The following is a 25,287-nucleotide window of genomic DNA, read 5'->3' as shown; positions in this document are numbered from 1 at the left end:
CACCTACCTCACAAAAAACCATACTATTGGATCGGATCTCACTGGAAAAATATGCATTGTCTTGGTTTACAAAACAAGGTACAAAAAGCATTGCTAGTTTAATAATACATGTCCAACTAGGCCAACTCCTTTGGATTGATAAACCTATAAGCGACAAAAACACAAACATCTTTTGAAAACAAATATTATTTTATACAAATTACAAGCTCAGGTTTGACACACAGGAAAAAAGCCAAAATAAGTTGTCTTTTTTTATTTTGGAGAGATGTTTATATTTTAAGCAAATAATTTGTATTTTGCAAAATAAGAGTGAATCACAAAAAAAAATATTTAACATTTGAAAAGTCAAATCTAAGTCTCCCAAAAGAAGCTGTGACGCTATAGTAATATAGAATAAGCAATATGCAAGTGCTCATTAACAATTCCAATATCAATGAAGTGCAACAAAATTAAACAGCATTTCACTGCCAATCACAAATCTTCATCTAGAAAGTGGGGGAGGGAGACAGTTTAGAGATGAGTGGAAGGTTGGTAAGGTTGGTGAGGCTGGGTTTACTGGTGAGCCCTCACAGCCTTTCAGAGACCATTTCACTCAGAAAACAGAAAATTACACATTACAAGAAAATGTTTTGATTTGGGCTTGAGGTAAAGGGTGTGCCTGAACTGCTAATGCCGCAACAAAGCCTTAATTCTTCAGGGCAGCTGTTACTTTTCTTTCTGCTACAACTTTGACAGTTGACCAAAAATGAGGCGTGGGTACTTGTTCGAAAGTGGATCAGACAACACTCGAGAGATGATACCAGGGTTAACAGAAAGGCCACCTCAGTCCATCAAGCAGAATAAATTGCAGATAATCTGAAGTTGCGCCTAAAAAACAAGGAAGAAACAAATTAATCAAAGTTGTGATGCTAAATTATGCATTTTTGCACATTGTTGATTTCGACAACTGCTCGGCCAATATCATCTTTAAAAATTACAAAAAAAAAGAATCGCCATTCCCAAAGTAGGGACTTCAGTGTGGAAGGTGGGGTGGAGCAGAACATTGCTCCAATGTCATGAGTGAATGAGTGATGTGATTAAGATGATCTGTGTGTGGTCCTTATGTGGGTGTAGGGATATGTGTATGACCAACCCATGCAAACCTGGCACACGTCAAGGTTGTCTAAAAGAACAATAGGACTAATAACCTTCCTCCTAGTCTGAGTGGGGGTTTATTAGTCATAGGGTAGTGTTAAGAGGCTGATCTGTTCTTCTCTAGAGTTTTAATTTCTAGTTTAGCATTAGATGTGCAAGGCTGCTGCAGTGCCTGTCCCGTTCTCTAGAGGTCTCAAGTCCCTGCCACAGTTTTCATTGACTCTGCCCCTTGACACTAGCAGGCACATGCATCAATATTGCATTTTGCGATTCCTTAATTGCGAAAAATAAGGAATCGCAATTAAGGAATTGCAAACTGCAATGCATCAAGAAATCGCTATAAAAATAGTGATTTCTTAAAATTCCTTAATTGTGATTCTCTAATTGAGAATCGCAATTAAGGAATACTTCCCCATCCATTCCTATGGGCCTAGAGGGCCATAGGAATGAATGGAAAGACATTCTTAATTTTCAATTCACCATTAGAAATTCGCAAATTAAGAATGCAATTTCAAGGGTGCAGGGGTGTCCAAAGGACACCCTGTTGCACCCCTTAAATCTGCTTAGAAGTACATTTTGCACACTCACATGCCCCAAGGGCATGTGTGGGTGTAAAATGGAACTTTGAAAAATGCACTTTAGTGCATTTTTCAAAGTTTTCGCAAATTACCATGAAGGTCAACTTCATGGTAATTTGCTCCTCTTATTTGCAAATTCGCAAATGTTCAGAGTTTGATGCATTGCATTTAAGGAATCTCAATTTGAGATTCCTTAAATGCAATCGCAATTTGAGAAATCGCAATTTTGCGATTTCTTAAATTGCGAAAATTACAAAAATGTTAATGCATCCCAAAATTTGGAAATTGCATTCGCAAACGGCCGAATTTTGCGATTCGCACCGTTTGCAAATGCAATTTCCTTTGATGCATGTGGCTGTTAGTTCTCGGGCTACCTCCGCCACTGTGTGCAAAGTTACAGCAGGTTGTCTCCTTGCATTCTGAAAAAGGCCAGTTTAAATAAACCACACCGGCTAAAATGAGTGGACCATTCCAAGTGCAGGAAATACAAGGAAAACAAAGGATATCAACATTTACGACACCTGTAGTGCTACCTAATATAATTGTGGTGTTAATACAAAATAAAATCACATCATAATATTGATATGAAAAAAGTATATATAAAGAGGAATGCACAGCTTGAAACCTTTTATATATAAAAACAAAGAATGTACACTTATGTGTGGAAATGTGGAACAAAACTTGTTTCACATAATGGCATTTCATTTGTAAATAATCACAACAAACTCAGTGGGTTGGGAAAGAAGTCAGTTCTTTATTATTTTATATTTGTCGTACTTTCATGAAACTAAAATGGAGTATTCTAGTGAAATTTGATGTGAATACCTTTTAGCAATATTGGTGCTTAGATTTTTGGATACTGAAGGAAACAGATTGAATGTGAAATCTGAACTAACCATACATATGTTATGTTATGTTAATTTCGATTTATATAGCGCCAAATCACCGACAGGTCTCTTAGCGCTTGCTTTGGGAACCCGTCCTGGCTTAGCCTGCGAGATAACCCCTACTGGGCATCCCCAAGGTGAAGACCAGGCATCCCATCGCGGTGGGGCCATAGTGGAGATTAAGCAAGCTATTGCCCAGAGTGGCAGAGTGTGAACCCATGATTCGAGTAGGCACCGAGGCGAGAATTATCGAGTCTGTGGACATTTTTAGCTCAAGACCCTGCCGCGTTGGGAATTGAACCCTGGTCCCGGGTCTGATCTCTGCATCAGGGTCTGCCTCCTCTAACCAGTGAGCCACACTTCTCAACCAGTGAGCCACACTTCCACATATGTAATTATTACTTTTAATAATTTAAACTTTAATCTACATTTAAACCTAGAAGAGTGATGTGAAGCACTGCCTAAAAGGATTATGTTGCTTACCCTTTAAGCATCTGTTCTTGACATGTAGTGCTGTAGATTTACATGCTGTGCATAAGTCTGCCATCTAGTGTTGGGCTCGGATGTTTATGAGATGTTTTTCTTCGAAGACATAGTTCGGGTCACAAGGTTGACTCCTGTTGGTGACACTGCATATGGGGATCGACTCCATTGTTAGATTGTTTTGCCGCGGGTAGGTGAGAAGGGAGTTGTGGTATTAGTAATGTGATGTCCATACAAGTAATGTGAATTAATGTAAATGAACTGTGACCTACACAGGCTTCCAGGGAGAAAGGAGGGTGCATGTGAATCTACAGCACTACATGGCAAGTACAGATGCTTACAGGGCAAGTAACAAAATCCGTTCGAGGCATGTGTGCTGTAGATACATATGTTGTGCATCGACTTTAGAGGGGAAACAACTGTTACAACGCATGCTTTTATCCAGTATGCCATTACAACGAAATGGCTTGCTGTAGGGGTGTAAGGTGATGGATTTAGCTTCAACACCTTCCCTACTGTTGCGCAGACTGGAGTTGAAATAGTATATTATACTATTCCAAACTCCAGTGCATCCAGACAGTAAGTTGTTGTAGAAACTTGCATTGTAATGGCATGTGGGGTAAAAGCATACGTTGTAATGTCATACAACCATTGTAGAGTAGTCACTCTCATGAAGAGGTGTTAGCCTGTGGGGGTGCAGTGGTGTAAAAGAGTCTGTAGTACTGCTTGGCCAACATTGGCTTGTTGATGTGCTAGTACATCCACACAATAATGTATTTGTGAAGGTGTGTGGACCATTACTGCCTTGCAAATGTCAGCAAGGGATATATTGCCTAAAATGCTATTGAAGCCCCATTGTATGAGTTGAGTGAGCTTTAGGGTTAACAGGTGAAAGTCTTTTAGCTTTAGCATAACAAGTTTGGCTACATTTTACTATCCATCTTGAAATTCCACTTTTTGAAATTGCTTTTTCACCTCTCCACAATGGAAATGCTATCAATAATTGCTTGGTCTTTCATAATTTCAGTGTAATTATGAGTGACATTTCAACAACTATGAGTGACACTTTGTCGCGTGCCAAATCAAGAAATGAAGCGGAGGTAAATATATAAATATCGCTAATTAGATCCATTTGAGCAACAGGAAATTCTAAGAAGCTCTACACAGTGTTGTAAAGCAGCAAAAATGGAAGGGTGCTAACATATTTTAGCAGTTATCTTAAGCAGTACTTTAGCTTTGCTCCCAAAAGTCAAAGTATCACACATAAATCAGTTATCTAGAGCCACTGTAGCTGACCTCGCTGTCCAGCCTGCAGAGGCACCATTTCAGTGTAGCCCTAGGACAGAAGCAGTGAGCGACAGGCTAATGCTGACGCATGCTCAACTTTACATTAAATATATTGAGAATAAATGAGTACTAAGTAAATGTGTGCCACGGCCGCGACGAGTCTCCGGCAGCCGGTCCTACTGTGTCAGCTGAGCAGAGTAGAGAGCTAAGGACAGTATAGAAGTGAGATATTATTCACTATGCTTGTTCGAGTTGCTGCAACTGGACTTTTATTAGGTACTTGTCCTTTCAGTGCATCTAAACTCAAGCGCAACTCAGAAAGCAATCAGAGGAGTTTCTTTCTCGACACAACATGAAGCAGCAATTGGCTACAGTCTCGTGTCTCGCACTCCTTGAGTACTCCCCTCAGCCCGTGCCCCAGTGCCCCTCCCGGCGGCCTGGGCCTTCGATTAAATAAACACCGCAGAGGAAAGGCAGGCTATATTCTCAGCCTGCTCCATGTGGCCCACGCTCACCACCAGCCGGCGGTAAATTGGTTCCCATCGTCATGATGCGTCAGCTGAGCGGAGCGCTGCTCGGTAACGCTCTAAAATTAAATATTTTTAAAAGTCCGATATTACAGTCTGACCTGAGTGTCAATGAGGGAGAGCCAAGCAACGACGAGTCTCCAGCAGCAGTCCGGTCGCAGGGACTTATTTGCATGAAGAAAGCGGACCCGCGGGCAACAGTGCAAGGAACGGTAAGGTTGTGTCAAACGAAAATTAAGCATAAACTGCCGCCTGCTGATCGCGCCATGGCAATTCCTGGACACAATGTTGCAGTCATGTGACGCCATCTCACGTGACTGCCGCTGCGGAGCAGCGCACTTCTGACTAGACTAGACTGTAGGCTGAGCTGCCAGATGAGTGCTAATAGCAGCGCTCCCATCTCCTGCATAAGCTGTTGTCAGCAACTTCACGAGGCTCTATTAATGCGTGACTTTGCATTTTCGTGTGGTGATGCGGATCACCACTTGAAAATGTGTTAGTCTAACGCTTGTTGCATGATACTTGGCAGGGCTGCCTCTGGTATATTATCATCCTCATCTATGATAGGTGAATGAGGGGACATGTTGCCTGCATCACAATCTTGTGGTGAATCAGGTGGTGAAATGACTGGTGGAGGTGGTGTTGGTGATGTAGGCATAGTATTGTGTCAAAGGCTAGTAGCAATTATTTTTCTTCTTTTTGAAGTGTTGCCCGGGAATGTCTATAACCCCTTCAAAAGCTAATTGTCTTTTAAAGGGCTGAGGATTGCTGGGCGAAGAATTATCATTTTAGTTCCGGGTTGAATTTGCTATGTTTTTTGCCTCCGATCGAGCCGCTCCTGCATAACATCGAGGATTGGTTTGGGTGGAGTTTTCGGTCCGAATGTGTAACATTTTGGAGCCGAAGAATGTTTTGGTGCCGATGTGGTCGGACCAAAAGCACCATGACTTTAGTCTTTCGTAAGTGAAGTGGAAGAGTGGCGAGTTGCCGAATCGGACTTTGAGGAAGTGAAGGCCCCAGCTGTAGATCGAGATTTTGTTGCCGAGCCCGAGGGCGGGACTTCCAAATCTGTATGTCGGTGCACACCATGACTTTTCTGCATTGTTGGACCGTGAGCAGTTTTTTCGCTTTTGTATCAGGGACAGTTGTACTCAAGGGTTTGATGTTTTTCAGCTGACTTGAGACTGGCTGAATCTTGTTCCATGTCTGAACCGGAATCAGAATCATGGATGGACAAGGATTCCTCTTGGGCTGCCAATGCCTCTTCTTCATCCTGTTGACCGAAGATGTCCGGTGAGTCATCTGCTTGTATGCAAAGCATTTCTTGGCAACTGCACATCGATATCAAAGTGTCTTTTTGGACCCAAACGATCTGCAGGCCTCACAGGTATCATCTCGATGATCGGTTGAGAGGCATAGACTGGAAACTGAATGTTGGTTGGTGTGAGGGTATTTGGAGTGGCACTTTCAACATAAATGGCACAGAGTGCATTCCATGAGCAGCTTATACTCTGAAGATTCTGTCGAAGTAGAAGAGGCCTGACCAGGAAGCAGCTGATTATCTGAAAATTCTATCGAAGTAGAAGATGCCTGACCGGGTGTAGCCGTGGAAGGATCAGCTAGTGACCTGAAGGGAGCCAGAAAGGATCTCGAACCGAAGTGCGAGAGATTACATCTGAACCCATCAGTGGGAAAAAACAATCTAACAATGGGTTTGATGCCCATGCACAGTATCACCAACAGGAGGAGTCACACAACCTTGTGTCTCAAACCATTTCTTCAAAGAAAAACAACTTGTAATCATCTGAGCCCAACACTGGATGGATACTTATGCACAGCATGTTGCTCTACAGCACACACACATCGAACAACACGTTGCAGTGATAGGAGACAGAATCGGAAGAATATATTGACAGTAGACTTTTCATGTATGGTTTATGGGTCCTTAGGTGCTCACAGTTTTTTCACTCTCAAAGCATGTAGTGCACCAAAATGCTGGCTATGCGAGTGTGAACAATATGAATCGCTAATCTTGTGAATAAGTAAGAATGGGGGGTGGGGCAAAAGGTCCCCCTGCCCCCTCCTCCCAACCCCCCTCAAATCACAATGACATGGATCAATGGTTTAGATACCAGCACCTCAAAGGGGGTGATTTCCATTCATAAAGCGGAAGGTGTCCTTCAGGGACAGATTCTGCTTTGGAAATGTAGGCTGTGGACACTGGGGGAAGCACAAAGTGATGAATGGGACAGTTTCATCTTCCTTTAATGTCCCTTTGAATAAGATCTTTTCATTTTTCAATTTCAGACCCTCTCCCACAAGGTACAAGGGCTGCAATATCAGAATTTTGCATATGTATATACAAGGATGAGATCTCCTGTCCCTAGCAGGCGCCCCATCTCTACATTCGGTAGGATGCTCACAAGCAGGAATATCATGTTTGGCTGAAATAGATTATCACATCTGTCGTAAAAAAATATATATCCTGTGGTTCCATCATAGATGCTTTATAATATTTATTTCTGCCAAGCATCCTGAGCATAGTACACTGGGTCCATGGTTTATCCGTCTATCTAGACATTTATATTTGTACTGTATGAGGAATGTTTGTACTAAAATGGAATGCTTTTCACTGCATAGTTTCTAGTTGCAAATAATGTATTATGTTCAATTAATAACCAAAAGCAAGAAAATGGAATTTGAATTTTTGCTGTCTAGACTTAGGAGTGCAAGAGGGGGTTTGAAGGTGGGAGCTAGAATGATTGATTAAGGGGAGTGAATAAAGACAAAGAGGCAAGTGAGGAATTTGAATAGCTGGAGCATAGAATAAAAACACAATCACAGTGTAAAGGTTGAATCTGGAAAGAAAAGATGCGATTCACCTACTCTATGGATAATGCCTGAATCATACTGTTAACCCTCATTACTCCATGTCCAACTGTTCCTCGTACCAGTTGTCACTAACAAGATGGAGTCCATCCAATAGGCGGACATCTCACTTGTTGCTGACACAAGAGAACACCACCACCTACCCCATGCACGCCTTGCAGGTGCAGGCACGAGCAGCAACGGTGGTGTGTCACATTATTGACCACAATAAATATCAAGCTACACATGTAGCATAACAATATCACCACCAGAAATATTGTCAAGATCAATGAACATTAACTAATAACTCCACCCTGATGATTATTTTGGAGTTTATATTGCAGTCATGATATGTGCTAGGTTGCTATTTTGACCGCAATAAAGTAGAATACAGTGGCAAGCTACCACCAATATTCACCATAAAAATTACCCGAGCTACCCAGCATGCCAAAGCCATCATACCTCCAAGAGGCAGCGTACGACACAAGGAGTAATGAGAAAAAAGTTGGAATAGTGAGATCGATTAAGAAGTAATGAACACAAGCCCCACAGTACCACAAAAGAAAGGCTACAACCTAGTGCCATCTCCACCAAAACACACTAAAGCCTGAAATGCTGCGAATACAAGGTACATTTATTTAGAAGTAACGATGTAAATACGACTGACGATCACAAAGCCCAAAACTAGAAGCCACTCCCACCTTCACTTGCAAAAAAGAGTGTGGCATCAATGTATGGGGCATAGCCCAAGATGCAGCCCTTCAAATATCAGGCTAAGTGTCTACCCAGACCTCTTTCCACTGTGCTACTTACTCACAGAATTCCGTGACTCCATGCCAGAAGTGGCAAATGTACCAATGATCACACTCAGGAGACCGCAGTCCTAGTATTTCGACTTACCAACCTTGTGACAGCCTTAGACCTCTGGCCAAAGAACGCAAAGTTCATATTTGGACAGGATACATTTAAGAGAATCAAAGAGGGATACCTGCACTGCACCCTAAATTATTAGGAGGTGTCCAGCTAGTATTAGGGCCCGGACAAAAAGGCGATAAATTACAGACCTACCAGGCCCCCTTTCTGCCACCCAATCATCTTGTTCTATGGTTGCCTCATCACTGAGGTAGCTACCACTGGCTAAGGAGCTGAGACAAATACAGCAAGGGAAGTGCAGTCCCAAATATACACAGAAATACTGCCAGAATTTCAAAAGGCATGGGACAGTGATCCTTCAGGGTACAAAAACTCACATAAGCGTTCAAGTATCTGTTGTATGATTGCATTAGACAGTACCGCTAAATCAATTGAAAAACTAAGGGCCAGATGTACGATAAACTGGTGGCAAAACTGCTACTAGTATGCTATTGTGCGAACCGATCTATGTCCTTATAGGTCGGTTCGCAAAATACAGATAGCAGGCCTCAATTCAACCTAAATCATGAATATTAGTGAGGTAAGTCACAAGCTGTGGTCCACTAGCAATTGCATCCATCCTAGGGATTGTGGCCTACTGAGGTCAGCAGACCACCATGCCTTTAACTGCTTTTAAATAAATGCAATATAATGTAATATTGATAATAGCAACTGACTTAAGATCCTGTTAGATCCTCAATCTAATGAAACTGAACACGTAATACATACTTACCAGAGTAAAAAAAAAAAATGCTTTCAAGGAAATTATACCAGCAACTTATGTCAACATATTACAGCTTGGACAGTCAGCGGGTTTGTCCCAGCACCCTTGTGAGGTAAATACCCCAGAGTAACACTGGTCTGCAACACAGAGTTTAAGAACCTGAATAACGTTTCCAAAACTGGAATCCTGTGGCAAATAATCTTTGGTGTCAATACATCACCAAATCACATTTTTGTCAGCAACCGCAACCAGTCAATAACCAGATATGTCACAATTAGTGCTGGGTCTTGGGGCGTGGTGAGGGGCATGATGCAGTGTGTTTGGAGAGTTAAATATTTTGCATCCTAGAATCCAAAATCTGGGGCAATGTCAATTTGAACTATTCTTCCAGAAGTTCAAAGGAGTCCTTAAAATGTCTTTTGTTCTGCTGTATCATCTCAAGCTCACCTAGATTTCCTTACTGTAACAAGCAGAGTTTCGGCACATTTATAAACTGGTAGGCACCTGTCGCCACCTGGCATGTTTCCTGGAGCCCTGAGGACATTTCAAATCAAATCAATCCATGAATACATTTTCAGAAATGATTAAAAAAAAGTTGAGCACATCGTGCAAGAAGTACTTTGTAGAACAGGCATTTAACAAAGCTGCTTACCCATCTCTCCACCAAACTTATTTGCCTGAAGGCCTTACAACATGGGGTCTGTGGAAGAGAGAAAAAGCAAAGGAAAACGTTAAAAAAGATAAACAACGTTTTCAAAAAGGAAAACCTACTTCTCAAAGGGCAACACATTAAATGGCATTACCACAAAAGGGGGGTAGAGCTGTATTGGGAAGAGTAAACGAGGATTAAAGGAAATAATAAAATAATTAGTGAGATAAAAATATATTTTTTGAACTGTGGAAGAGGACTGCAGGAAAAACTGTAAGTGTCGAGTTACTCTGGTACTTCCACACACACGATCCATTACCAACAGCACTTTCTGGTGGATAGAGTCAGGAACTGCCTTTCCAATCAAAGGTGTTGATTGGCTAGAATTCAAACTGACACATGAACCCTGTCCATTCCTCCCGCTATACTGCACCCATAACCCATGTGCCACACCATGACTTAACAAACTAATTTAACTAGCACAAATGAAATGCCCCTGTCTCTGTGTGGGTCACTATTTCTTATAAAAAGTAGTTAAAATTTGTTGGCCACAAAAAATGTTTGGAAAACAGTGACCTGCTGTTTTTCTACATTCTGTGTGTCCGCCTACAACAACTGGAAAAAAAAACGCAAAAAAGGTTTCACCACTCCAAAAATCACCACGCAGATTGACGCGGCGGAAGTAAAGGACCCTGTATATTGGGCTTCACACAATTAGGCAAAAAACTAGCAGGAAAATAAAGGTGGAAGGTGGAAGAAGGAGAGCAGAGCCTGAACTTTGCCAGAACTTTGCCAGACTCCTTGACAAAAACCAGAAACCATCGGAATAGAGACCTGTGCTAACAAATACGACGAATAAGGAGAATAAGTCAAGTGGCGAGTGGCAGGAAAGAAGAGCAGGGAAAGCCTGTGGAATTAACATCGCAGAACGCCAATCCAATGCACCAGCTCCAACTGCCCCTCCCTCTCTGCCCCTCCCTCTCCCTCGCCCCTTGTGAGTGTGAAGTGCTGTGAGCAGGAGCGGGCACAAAGGGAAAAGTGCAGAGGCAGTGAGAACTGGAGACAGTGAACGGCCGCAGGAGGATGGACTAAGGCCCTGCTTGAGGTCAGAGGCTCAGAATGGTGGGGCAAGGTCCAAGGCCCAAGTTTTGCGTAGAGAAGAGAAGTGAGTGTGCAGGAACAGGCTAAAAGCTGAAGCGAAGGGAGCCTCTCTGCCAATATCCTAAACACCCTCTTATTGACGCAGAGGAAAAATGATTAAGGGAAATCCGACAAAATCAAAGAGGATGGATTCTGTAGACGACACTCACAAACATCATACAACAAGGGTCACAAGAAGTACGGCTCGGCACCCAAGACAAGAGTCTCACTCAGTGAGTCCCTTACTACAACCCCCCCATCAAGGGCTCATCACCCATTACTTCCAGACACCGGGCATCTCACCACCCCGTGCATGCCTGTTGGAGGGACAGAAGAGCATGCTCTGACTACTGCGTGTAATCCCCAATTATCGTGGCACGATCATGGGCCGATCGAGCTACTTGATAGCAAAAATCCCCCTTCCGGTGGAGGAAGACATCTGTGGCCCGAAAAAGGAGACCAGGATCGGGTCCAAGTGCAGGAAGCAGGAGCATAGGGTGGCCCTTCAAGCGGGGGATACAGGGGAGAACAGTAAAACACACAATGAATGGATCAGCAATATCGACCCAGGGTGGGATACCGCAGTCGACCTAGAGCGGCACACAGAAGTGGAAGGCATTTTAAGGAAGCCCACTGTAGCGACACAGAGTCTACTATCGATGAAAGCCTTGATCCACTGGCATCAGGAGGAGGAAACGCCTGTCAAGCCAGAAGTTATCGAGGTCAAAGACCTACCCTGCACTAGCCTGCAACCCTTTTCGGGAACAAGCATAACGGCCTCTATAACTGGACGCCAACAACTTGATTCTCCAGAGACAGGAGACCTCACCGATTCCTTTTTACAAAAACTAGAGCGAACAATTGAAAGGACTTAGGACCTTACCCCCAACCTCCTCGGGAGAAGGGTTGTGGCAAACAATCAGGCCACAGACCAAGCAGGAATGCTACCACCAACAGGCCAGAAGGATCGAGTTGAACAAGAGGACACTCCCCATTTGATAACCATCAGAGAAGCGCAAAAGTCAATAGCCAAGGCCCTGATATGGCAAGCAACTAAAATGGAGGTCCAAGTTGACCTACTCCAAATAATAGCCCAATACTTAGGGAATCAGGGCCGCAAACTGGAAGAACTGGAGGCAATAATCAAACACAACCAGGCAATGACAGCTCCTACAAGTTCATGTGCCGATATAATAGAGAAGTGGGCAGAATTGCCGGTAATATTGGGTGATATAGTGGCCCTAACTAAAAGCAGAGGCGAATCACCAAAGACTCAAAAATGTATTGAATCAATGGTAAAGGGTAATTACAAAGTGGCGACCAATGGAGAATACAGCCAAATGCGAGACTTGGAAATAAAAGCCAGAGAAAACGGGTGCAATAGTCTAGAGTCCCCGGCTCCCCCGACAAAGAGTGAGGCTAAGGAAATTTTGGCAAGCCCAGCCATAAAGGCAGTCGAATGGCAGAAGGTGACCACGGAAAGGGAAACAGGAGCCAGAATAGAAGCTCCTCTAACATGGAGGGCGAAGAAAAAGCTGAAGAAACAGCTGAAGAGAGCATTACTGAAAAGTAGATCCATTCTGCCGGCAATGCTGAATAGCCATAGAACTAATGAGAAAAGCAACTCACTGCCACCCTACCCGATTTTCAATTTTAAACAGAAGATTAAGAACCAGCGCTCTCCGGCTGAAAAAGAAAAGGATGAAGAAAGTGAAAGAGATGGCGCGTCCCAACCAGACATGGACCACGAGGATCAGGGGAACCAGGTGGTCCAGGCGCAACTATCATACCCAGCAGGGTTTTCATTAACAGCCGCACGCATGTTAACAAACAGGGTTGGAATGGGCAAGGAGGACGCCTCCACACAATTAAGGTCCAATGACCTTTTGGAACAAGAGGTTCACAAAGGCCCGATGGAGAAAACCACGTCTCGACCGCTGGAGCAAAAACAGATAGCAAGCCAGCTGGGAAACAACAACAAGGCAGGAGATGAACAACATTGGTGATCATTGATTAAACCCCCACAGTCCGAGATCATGCAGCCAGTGCAGCTGGGGGCCACACAAACAAAAAATTGTGTGGAAACACCCACATTTTACGAGGTGGTGCTAACCCCTAGGTTCCACATGGAAGGACCCCACGACATCCTAAATAGAACTAACATTCTCCGACTTTTTGGCCACGTCAAGTTCTTGTGTCAGATAACTTCGGAAAACATATAGTGGGTAAAGTTGAAAAGGTCACCAGGAGACAGCCATGGTGATTCAACTCTACTGGGCTTTAACGATCAATCACTCCAACGGGCAGTTCTTGGAGAAGCGCAACAACTAGCAAGTTGGGGCATACACGCATCAGAACCCAGACAACCTAACTACCCCTCTGTGCTTAAACCTCAACAAGCATTTACAATGCAATGGTCTCGGCATCATTAAAGGTAGAGCTATTGGCATTGCTCATGACATTTCTTTTTTTTTTTTTAAATCATCAATGGCATTGTCATTTACATTGCCAATAGCTTAATAGTTAAATAAATGGCATTGTCATTTACAATGCCAATAGCTACACCCTACACAGAGCCACCCTCACACAGACACACTCAACAGCACTCTGCACTCAAAAGCACACAGCACTCTACAGCACACAGCGCTCTACAGCACACAGCGCTCTACAGCACACAGCGCTCTACAGCACACAGCGCTCAACAACACTCTGCCCTCAACAGCACTCAAAAGCACTCTGCACACAACAGCACTCTTCAGCACACAGCACTCTACAGCACCCAGCACTCTACAGTGTGTGTGTGGTGTGTGTGTGTGTGGTATGTGTGTGTGGTGTATGTGTGTGTGTGGTGTGTGTATGGTGTGTGGTCTTATGTGTGTGGTGTTATGTATGTGTGTGGTGGACTTAGTTTGAGTGTTCGTTTCCTGCACACTCACACACTGCCCCTACACATTCTCACACTGCTCACCCTGCACACTCACACTGTTCGCCCTGCATAGTCACACACTGTTCATCCTGCACACTCACACACTGTGCACCCTGCACACTTACACAATGTTCACCCTGCACACTTACACACTGTTCACCCTGCACACTCACACTGTTTACCCTGCACACAAACACTGCAGTCACTGTCACTCTGCAGTCTGCAAGACTTTGAAAGGTAACTGGAAAGTATACACCGGTGTTCCTAAAGCACAAATGTGGTCAGGGATCAAAAAGGTACTCTTTTCTGCATTAGATAGCGACTCTTCCCATATGGTCTGATAACGATGTGCAGCAGCAGATGGTGCTGTTCAGATAACTTGCTGAACAACGGATCAGGTGACCTAATGTTCCCAGAGTGAAACGACTCTTAACACCTCCTCCTTCTTGGTTCTGGTTTTACTGCCATGCATTTACCTCTGAATGTGTGGTGCCAGGAGCTTTGCTTGCCATAGTTAAGCCACATGATTTCTTGCCACAGCATATCCTACTTCAGGGATATCCTGCAGCATATCCCTTCCTTGAAGTGCCCATGAGCAAATGTAACTTTTCCTCTGTTGAATTTCAAATTTCGCATGCCCCTAATCTTTTAATACTTTTCTCCTGTTGTGGAGCTCGCTATCAGTGGATTGGCCATCACTTAATCCCAATTGTACTAAAACAATTCTTAGGCAGCTATAGATATCAATACTACTGGCATAATACTCTATTGTACTTGGGGCATACTAACTTGTGCCCAACAGAACCCAGAGTATAGTCAAATACAGTACATTTATGGTATACAAAATAATAATAAATATATTCATATCAATCTATGTACAAGTTATACTTTATGCTTCTTCTAAAAGATACCATCCATTCTGTTTATCATATAAATCTCAATCATGCATCCTCTCCAAAAATGGTATGTTCCCAGGGGGTAGCCAGCAGCCGACGGGAAAGGCCGTTCACTAGCGTGGCTCCAAAGCCCCTGCCTGATATCCATCACCAATCCGCTACTGAACGTTGATCCAAACCCCACGAAACACAGGACCACAGCCCCAAGGTAACCGGTATCGAAATCCATCCACAGACCTACCAGATCGAGCGGTGGAACCGTGCTGGAGGCCTGTGACCCCGGGGAGCCCGAGAGACACAAGATGGCAGTGATGTCTCCAGAGTAGCAGTGCAGAGGAAATGCGATCTGGGCTGAGCGTGGGTCTGCTGGACTGAGCGGGGAGAGCAGCGCGGAGATCCGCGCTGGACGACGAGACTCATCAAGAGACGAGACATCGAGACGGCTCTCACACACACACAGTACATCACGTGACAGACAGCTGTATACTAGACTGGGCAAGAGAACACACTCTCACACACACACTACATCGCGTGACGGACAGCTGTACTCTAGACTGGGCCAGAGACTGCGCTCTCACACAAACAGTAGATCAAGTGACAGACAGATGTACTCTAGAGTGCACCAGAGGCAGCTCTCTCTCTCACAGTAGATGATGGTCAGCTGTACTGTAGACTGTGCCAAAGACAGCTCTCTCACACACATACACACACGCACAGTACATCATGTGACCGACAGCTGGACTCTAGATCGCACCAGAGACAGCACACACACACACACACTAGACTGCACCAGAGACCGTGCGCTCTCTCTCCCTCACAGGACCCCCACAACATGGTAGATTGCTCCCATGGTGTAGGGGGCATTTGTTTTTTACTTTCCTGAAACAAAGTCCCGCTTTAGAAGTTTGTGTTTGAAAAATAGAAACTTTGCAAAAGGTTGATGGTCGGCTGTCATGTTTGACGGAACAGTTATTTATTTATTTTATTTTATTTATTTTATTTATGCAATTTTATATAGCGCGGACTTTACCCGAAGGTGTCAGAGCGCTTCACAATAGGAACAGAAATGATACAAACTGAGAACATTACACGAGCAACAGATTGCAGAGGCATACGTTACGTTACATACGGTAAAGTGATAATTGTGAGCAAACAAGAATACATGAGGTAGTAAAAATTGTGAGAAACCAAAAATACATGAGGTAGACAAGGTAGTTGTGACACTTGTGAGCAAACAAAATACATGAGGTAGTAAAAATGTGGGCTACCAAAAATACATGAGGTAGTAAAAAGTGCACAGGAGGAAAAAGTGACAAGTGTGCAGTCTACAAGAGAAAATAGATTATAATTTGCGGTATAATATTGCAATATATGTTAGACACTCAAGCACAAGAACAAACGATTACGAAGGCAAAAGTGGCACTTGTGCAAGTATCAAAGGTAAAAAACATGTGAGAGGAAGCAAACCGTGTGTTACAGGGGCAAAGTGGTGAGTGCAAGTTGCAAGAGGGTACCAAACCAAACAGTCCGTTGAAGGCAGTTCCTGCCAATGTATAGAGATGTCTGCTGGGCAGGCAAACATGTCTAAATTTTGCAGGCAGGGTAAAGGCAGGGTGCCTGGCATAAAGTCCTCAGCCACCTTGTCTGCCTTTACTCTGTCCACAAATCCCTAAATTAGGCCCTCTGTCTAGCGTGGCACTGTTCTGCTCTCAGAGAAATTTCGTGCATGGACTGGGCTTAAGGCTGTTTAACTAAATGTTTCTCTAAATTGTTCTGCCTCATGAAGTTTCACGGAATTTTGTGGTTTCATTGTTTTGGTGCCATTTCATGTCTGTTTCGTTTTTTTGTGGTGGGTCATGTACGGCAATGAAATCCCGATACTTTCCAGAAATGTCCTGCCTTTTTTATTCTGTTTAGTACACGTGAAAACACAATTTCACGAATTGCAGCTGTTTTATTATTGGATTCCACAAAACAGGAAAAATGCTCCGGTCTGCAAGCCACCACCATCACAGACTTTAATAATAAGAGCAACATAAGAAGACGTGCATTCTATTTTGTGGAATAATATCAAAACGGCAGCATGGCACTGCATGCCAAAGGCTCCCCAACCACCCCAAGATGTGTTCCTAATTGTCATTCCAAACCGAAGGGCATCCAATGTTAGTGGGACGTAGAGGCGTCTCACCGCATAAGGATCCCTTTGAGGCAAAAAGTTTCCAGTCGACCACATCGCTTTTGCCTGAATAAAAACTTAGAATTCTGGAAAGAAACAGATGCTAGTGGACTTCCGGTCTGAGGTCTATATACTGCCTACTTAATCACATACAGCTTGCTTGGAAAGGTATTTGTGGTAAGGTCCCGAGTAATATGGGCAAGCAAACCAAAATGTGGTGTGTTCGCTGAGCTGCAGCTTACTTAACAATCTACTGAGACTAGAGGCGCAACTAGAGCGAAATTTCGGGGGGGGGGGGGGGGGCTAAGAAAAAATTTCGCGGGGGGCTGAACCTTTAATCAGTAGGCAGAGTGGGGCTGCAGGGGCTCTTAGAAGGGGTGAAACAACTGCAAGGCCTAATTAACATTCAAATAGTCTTTTAAAGACCTGTTAAACGTTCGGGTGCGGCTCTGTGTGTGCCCGGGATCCGTCTCATCCCGGGCTGCCACACACGACTTGGGGCTGAAGCCCGGTTAGTCCAATGGGTGTTGCGCGCCTGACTGAGACTGCTGTTCCAAGGACCATTGCCAAATGCGCTGCCTGCTCGTCTCAGCTCGGGAAATAACTTGGAAAATCCTTTTAACTTAGATGGCGCTGCGCTTGTAAATAGCGCTCTGTGTGGATCTGCTTCACGGGGGCTCCCTACCAGGCAGGCAGGAGGCTTTAGGAGAATCAATACGGACCTTCCGGTCTACTGCGGCCCCCGGGAGTGTTGTGCACAATGTGCCTTATTGAGTTGCAGCAGCTGCAGGGCCAAAGCGGAGACATTCCTGGTCCGTGCAGGGGTCTGGCTGGGGAGAAGCGCCGCAGGGCGGGGCGTCCGGGCGGGACCTTGGAGGGGCTCTGGGAAGGTCCGGGTCATCGGCGATCCTTTGTGTTGAGCCAGGGACCCCGGAGCCGACAATGCCGCACCGAGCAGCCTGTACGCTTCAAGGGTACAGGCCGGCTCTCTAGTGCGGCACGGCCTCAAGGGAAACAATGCGCAGGGCACAAGGGCGGCGTGCGAGCCGTATCTTGAAGGCGCTACGCTGCAGTCAGGGTCAGGGCACAAGGCGTACACTTCAGGACAGCGGGAGCCACTAACAGCTGGAGGGGGCGGGAACTAGGACAGCGGGAGCAGCAAACAGCGGGAGGGGGCGGGAACGAGGACAGCGGGAGCAGGCGACCTACCTCATCTTTAACGAACAGCAAAATGGCGGCCGCAAAGCTCAAAACATTTTCGGATTCGGGGGCGTGTTTTGCTGTTTTGAGTGACAGACAACGTCACTGTCTAAAGAACAGCAAAACTTACGCCCCCAAATCCGAAAAAGACGGAGCTTCTTTGGAGGGACGGCTCTCTCCTCCAATGGCTGGCCTCCGTTTAGGAAGCCAGCCAATGGAGGAGAGACGAGGACAGAGGCGGGTTTAAGCTGCCACACTAAACAACAATAATTCTCCGGACGTCCGGTCTTGGCCTACGGCCAAGCCCTACGGTCCCTCGACCTAAAGGGGGGCCGGGAGCCGCATCAATTCTGAAAGGCACAAGTCACAACAGAAAACAAGGGGAACACATCAATGAACGCCTTAATACACTAATAAACATTTCTGTCCTTCAAAGGGACAATCTACATCGAGTGTTAATTGGTCAAACTAAACAGGCCACAAGCGGGGACAACCGGCACCAGCAACCCTAGCCAAAATCAAGTACTCATTAACGAAGGAAGGGCAACGTTGATGTGGGAAGAGCAACACAAAGGCCAAAACCCAGACTCCCCTCAAGAACAAACACTTATATCGTGAAACATAGCAGGGTTAAACAAAAAAGCGGGGATCAAGGAAGTACAGGATTACCTCACTAAAGGAGATATTATATGCTGCCAAGAAACTTGGTCAATGACATCAACACCCATAGAGAGCTACCATGAACATCGGCTAAACGCAACAAAAAAAAACATCTTTGGAAGCCCCTCTGGGGGTATTTCAATCTTCATAAGCTATGCGCATAAACTCAAAACCACAGAAATAAGAGTAAATTCCCCAGACCTGCAAGTAATGACAATTGCTGGTTTCAATGAAGGCCACTGGCCGCTCAACTTGTTGCTCATAAATGTTACATCAACCCGGCAATGACCGCTGCCAGCATTGAATTCTTTACCAACATGCTGGAAGATATAATACTCAAATGCGAACATTACCATGAATCGTTGCAGGAGATTTTAATGTGAGAAGTCTGGAAGGTGCCTCTTGCATACCAAACAAAGGGCACAAGGCGGGCCCACAGCTCTGTCTTCTCAAAAATGTCAAACTCAAATCAACTCATCTCATGATGAAATTACGTTTACCCTCGTGGTACCCAAAGCCATCATTTAGAAACATATCTACTATTGACTATATTTTAATCAACGAGAAAATGGGAGATAAGCTGAAAGAATTTCAGGTCGATGACAGAGAAGACGGCGACCACAGGCCTCTATGTGCAACATTCTACCTAGGAAAGGAATCAGCGAACCTCCAGAAAATGATGGGAGAAACTACAGGGGAGGAATATTTCCATTAAAAGAATAAAATGGTCAATCAAACTAGAAGGGAAAATGCAGGAGTGGGCAGCAACATGGGAAGCTAGAGGACCGTGGGAGACCAACCAAGAGACGATTGGGCACCGGGAAGCACTAACAGATGACCTGTGGCGGAAGCTGGGCAAAGAACAAGTTAAAAAAAAGACCTTCCCACAAGGCCCCTTTCTGAAAGAACCCACAGATACTGAGGAGCTTGAGCCAACGCAAAGGTGCTCTAAAGAAGGCACTTAGAAAAAGGAAAAACAGAGGCTCATTGGAACAGGGGGCCTCCATAAGTGCACTGAGAGCCGCCTACAGAAGGGAAGTAGGAGAGCACAAGAGGAAAGAAATGGAACAAAAATGGCTTACTGTATTTGCCCTGGTAAAGGAAAAAAACAAAGCCAAATTATGGAGGTATATAAACCGCCTGAGCTCTCAGCCCAGAGGCAAGGCGAATAACATTGCAAGCAATGAATGGGAAGTGTATGTAAGGGGCTTATATACCAAAGGAACATCAACCTCAGAGCAAGCCCCTCCTAAGAACACCTGGGAAAAAAGCACTGACATAGACACTCTCCCCGAGCACACAGATGAAGCAGGAACAACGACGCCTGAGGGCAATTGTTTCACATAAACTGAAATAACAAGGGAGATAAGGAAAATGAGGAATGATGGGGCGCCAGGCCCAAACGGCATTCCAGCCCTGGCATTCAAAACAGCTCAACCACTTTTCACCTCAATCTTCATCCCTCTATACAATTTTGCATACTTAACGGCAACAATCCCACAAACATGGAAAGGATCAATTCTTTTTCCTATTCACAATAAAGGTGACCACTCCAACACTGCAAACTACAGGTTAGTTGCCCTGCTAGACGTAGAAGCCAAAGCCTATGCCAAATTACTATTGAGAGAATTAGAGGACTGGACTAATAACAACACAATACTACCATTCTATCAGACCGGCTTCAGGGCTAACAGTGCAACTACAGATAACATCATGGCCCTGGCCTATCTCTCAAAACGAGCGGTGATAGACAGGCATCTGCCACTGTTTTGCTGCTTTATCGACTACAGCACAGCCTTTGACAGAGTCGATGGAGGCAAACTCTGGGGAAAACTGTCAGGCTGGGGAGTTCCATTAAAGCTAAAGAAAGCCATTATATTCCTTTATGAGGGCACCTGGGTACAAGTCAAGATAAGCCCCACAGCGTTATCAGCAAGAGTGGAAACCAACAACGGACTGAAGCAGGGCTGCGTCTTGGCCCCCTTATTATTCATTCTCTATACAGCCGACATGGGGGGAGCTTTGAAAGAGGCAAGTCTAGTTCTACCTAAACTTGGTACGGCGAGACTGGCAATTCTTCAGTACGCAGATGACACAGTAGTGATGGATCACACAAGAGTGGGCCTCCAAAGAGCATTAAAAGAGCTGGGGAAGTACAATAAGGAAAACCACCTGACTGTTAACCAGAGCAAAACAAAGATAAATGGTATTCAGCAGATATCCTCCAAGAAACATGCACGCTGGACCTTGGGAGACCTTCAAATTGACACCACCACAGCCTATAACTATCTTGTGGTTTGGCTACATGAGAGGGCAAAATCGGCAACTCTTACAAAACATCTAATTGCCAAAACCAAGAGTGTAATCCGATCTATGAGATGCCTAATTCAACGCTTGACCAGCCCCACAGCGGAGCCCATGTTGAAGGTCCTCAGGGCAAAACTAATCACGACCATCAACTATGGTCATCTGGCATTCGCAGGAGATTTAGATAAACTCATATCAGCAGCGCAGGTCAAAGCCCATAAAATCGTTCTGCAAACACCCAGGTATGCAAGGAACATCAGGCTACGCCTGGAATTAGGGCTCAGCAGACCCGAACTGGTCCTCCAGGGGAACCTAATTCAGTAATATATCAGAGTCCTGAAAGCACCTTATGACTCTCTTAAACACCACTTGGTAACAATCTTTAGAGAAGAGGACTCCCCCTGGTACATCAAGCTGGGCAAAGCAATAGAGACCCTCAACATTGAACCGCAAAGCCTGCACCTAACAGACATCCCGCACAAGACCTGGTCAAACATCATGGGACGGCAGGTCCGCACCATATTGTACGAACTGGATCTAACCGCACTTCACCATAACACCCTCACCAAGGCATTGAATGAATCTTACATTATTGGGAAAGATCAACCATACCGAAGTAAAGCACTAGGGGCCCAGGCCCGCAGGAAAATCCTTTTTCTGAGACTAGTGGCCCTAAGAACTGCGGACTTCAATCCAGCATGAGCACATGCAGATGGTGCTACATCTTGCCGCCTATGCAACTACCAAAAGGAATCCTGGCTCCACTTACTATGTTGCAGCCTTAAATTAACCAGTGAGCGACAAAGGATGCTACCCCTATCTTTAAGAGACCTTGGCATCAGAACATGGAGGGAGGCATCAGATTGGTGCTTCTCGGAAACAATAGCCCACTTCCTCGCAAGAGCGGCAAAATGTACTCACCATATTAGACTGGCCTTAGACGTAAGTGCTTTACCATAAGCACGTGAAACACAGAGACTGATAACAGGCAAACAAGGTGCTTCAGTAACAATTTATGGGCAACGAAGAGCCAGCCCGATTGAACCATTGCCGAAGCACAATTAAGTTCCTGGAGTTCACAGCAAAAGGGACTTTGCAATACAGAATTTGTTTGTCGGAAACAGGGTTCTAAAGACTCGCAGTTCGGCGGGGGAGGGGGCGGCAGGGATGGGCGAGTAAGGGGGGGATGGGCTTAAATTTTTAGCTTTTTTTTACTGTAATGATTTTAAATAATTGAACGGTCAACAATAAATCAAAAAAATCAAAAAACAAGTAATGCTACGGTTATGTTGCTACAGCCCAGAGACAATTTTATTAGCTCAATAAAGCACTGACCTTTCAACCAACATCAAAATGTATTATTAGACTTGTAGTTATTCTTTTACCCTTCAAGTACAACTAAAAATACCCACATGCTAGGTCTGGTTGGCTGTCTGGGCTGATTGAATCTGATGTGTGCAATTAGACAGTCAGAAATATTTTCATTATGCTACATTGGTATCTGGAATGCGTTTTGTCATGGTTTCACCTTTCCCGCTCGTCATATCATTTGCATTGCATTTTAGCTTCAAACTTTCCCATCAATACTCGGGTTTGGCGGCAAGAAGTCTGTATTTATCCATTTTTAACTGCCGAAACTGATCTGCAGTGTTTCCATTTCAGAGTGGTCTTCTCAGAATTTAAAGGTGTACATTGAAGCAGAAAAGTATAACTGTACCTTACAAAACTAGGTTTCTGTGAAGATTGTGTTGCTATGGTACAACAGGAATAGGGATTTACCCAGTACCTGCATTAAAGGATCTCCGGCTTCATCCTTGCTTTTACTGTGTCAGTGGTCTTCGGTATATGTCTCCATGCCCTTTTCGAGCTACTTTCATAAACTGACCAACTTGTCCGGCAAGGTGTACTACTAAACAAGTTGCAGTCTTATTTCTGAAACTGTTCTCTAGTTTCAAATCATAACCTTTCTCCTGGGTACCCAATTTTCCTTCCAAGTGTCCAATCTGGTTTCATACAGTGACATCCTATATTTGAAACTCCTGTATCATATCCAGGCCACTATTCTTCTGGTCTCCCTTTGTGCCCTTAAAGGTAAGGTGGCCGGCAATGCTACATCTGTCAGCAACTTGGCCCCTCAATCCCTTTATAGGTCGAGCCAGGGCAGCCCATGCACTGCTCTGTGAGGCATGATGTACTCAGGTATGGACTTGAAGGTCCACCCACTCTCTGCCCATATTTTTCACTGGCGTGTGTCATTGTCCTTTGTAAATGTTGGTTTCTGATTTGTTGATAGGCTTATTAGTGCCTCCTTAATACCACTCTGTCTTCTGTTAACTCCCATTAGGACTGGCCCTTTTACGTGTATCCTAACTCGGGAGATTTCATTCGAAGTTTGGAGCACTAGTTACTTAATTAATATAGGTAGGACTTGCAGGACGCCAGTAATAGCGGATGTTTCTATGTATTAACCGAGTGCCATGTGCGCTCTCGCTGTGACTGCCCCCCCCAGCAGTCGTGGGATGCCGACCGCTTCTATATATTAGCAGCACTTTCACTGTAGATAACCCCCCCCCCCCCCCCCCCCCCACAGCACTCGCGGGACAACAGCAATGGTAGCTACTTCTATGTATTTATGTATGCCAGCGTTTATACGACTGTGGATGTCTCCCCTCAAACACTCGCAGGACGCCGGCAAGGGCGGCCGCTTCTACTCTCTGCTATCCTTCTGAAGCCAAATAACTGACTAACCTATCTACCACTCAAATTACTTTCATATTTCACTATACTAATTCAACACTAATCCTTTATGGGTCACGGAGTAGCGTGCTACTTGCTGAAAATGCTCTTCAACCCCTTGTCAGCGGCAGTAAGAGCTGTATAAATACAAATACAATACAATACAATAGTAGCAGCCCAACACAAGATCACTGTGACAAGTCACTGAAGTCTTTGATTTCAGCTCTTGGTTTCATGAAGCATGCTCTTCAGTTACACCTGAGGGTTAGCTTAATTTGTCCAGCTGCTGCGGACTGGTCAACTAGCTAACAACTCTGTAATATCAAAACAAACTGACCTATTCATTGGGATTGTCCATCCATCAGAGTTTTAGTAAGTCACTGAATCATCTTGCTAAAAACACCTTCAAACTCAACAAGTCGATTCAGAATGAATAAGACAAATAACAATCTTCACACGGTTTCAGTTGAACTTCTAGTCTTGGGCCTTATTTTTATGGTTAACTCCCTCATCTCTTGCACGCTGCTCAGATTTCAGTTTTAGAGGTTACCTTTTGTGCCTCAGCACAGGGGGATCAGTGTTACAGCAAACAAATGATGGACGGAATGCTGACAATGCAAACATTCTCCCCCAGTCAAAAGGTCTGGGTTAAATCCATCTATCTTTTGCTCATTACGCCACCGCAGTTTGGACCCAGCCATATGCAAATCAGTCTTGACCCTGTGCCCATGGGAACAGTCCAGACCAAACTGCCAGGCCAGGAACTCCCTGCACAGGAAACAAGCATCCTGGGACATACCCTGAAACCGGTCCCAGGATGCTTGTTTCCTGTGCAGGAAGTACCTGGCCTGGCAGTTCGGTCTGGACTGTTCCCATGAGGCACAGGTTCAAGACTGATTTGCATATGGCTGGGTCTAAACTGGGGTGGCATGGTGAGCAAAAGAACAATGGATTTAACCCAGATCTCTTGACTGGGGGTGAACGTATGATTCCTTCAGCATTCAGTCCATTATTTGATTGCATAGCACTCAGCACAGGGGATCGGCATTTGGCTAGATATCTTTGAGAAGGACTCTATAGGTTCCAGCAGATTGATTCTTTCAGGCACCTGGGATACATCGGACCACAGTGCTTGTTACAACTGCCCGACAGAGGGTGTGCTTGCGTAAAAACGATTTCTAGTTGGAGGCGTTACAC

General features: G+C 44.7%; 1 protein-coding gene across 2 annotated transcripts in view; it reads right to left on the bottom strand.

The window, feature by feature from the left end:
- Positions 1 to 238: 238 nt before the first annotated feature.
- Positions 239 to 25,287, bottom strand: part of LOC147703720 (beta-2-microglobulin-like) — a 57,628-nt gene continuing 32,579 nt past the window's right edge. The window contains exons 3-4 of one of the 2 annotated variants that reach the window (XM_086932066.1): positions 10,053 to 10,100; positions 239 to 867 (exon numbers count right to left, since the gene is read on the bottom strand). In XM_086932066.1, the coding sequence (XP_086788192.1) occupies positions 10,087 to 10,100 (14 nt within the window). In that variant the 3' untranslated portion in view covers positions 239 to 867; positions 10,053 to 10,086. Of the gene's footprint in view, positions 868 to 5,583; positions 6,436 to 6,486; positions 10,101 to 25,287 lie in introns of those variants that run through there. The other variant, XR_015297599.1, reaches the window with a different exon arrangement.

Source organism: Lissotriton vulgaris, chromosome 7 (genome assembly GCF_964263255.1).
Source record: "Lissotriton vulgaris chromosome 7, aLisVul1.2, whole genome shotgun sequence".
NCBI classification, from domain to species: domain Eukaryota; kingdom Metazoa; phylum Chordata; class Amphibia; order Caudata; family Salamandridae; genus Lissotriton; species Lissotriton vulgaris.
Note: the sequence above shows the minus strand (reverse complement) of the source record. Positions and strands in the feature narration are given on the sequence as shown.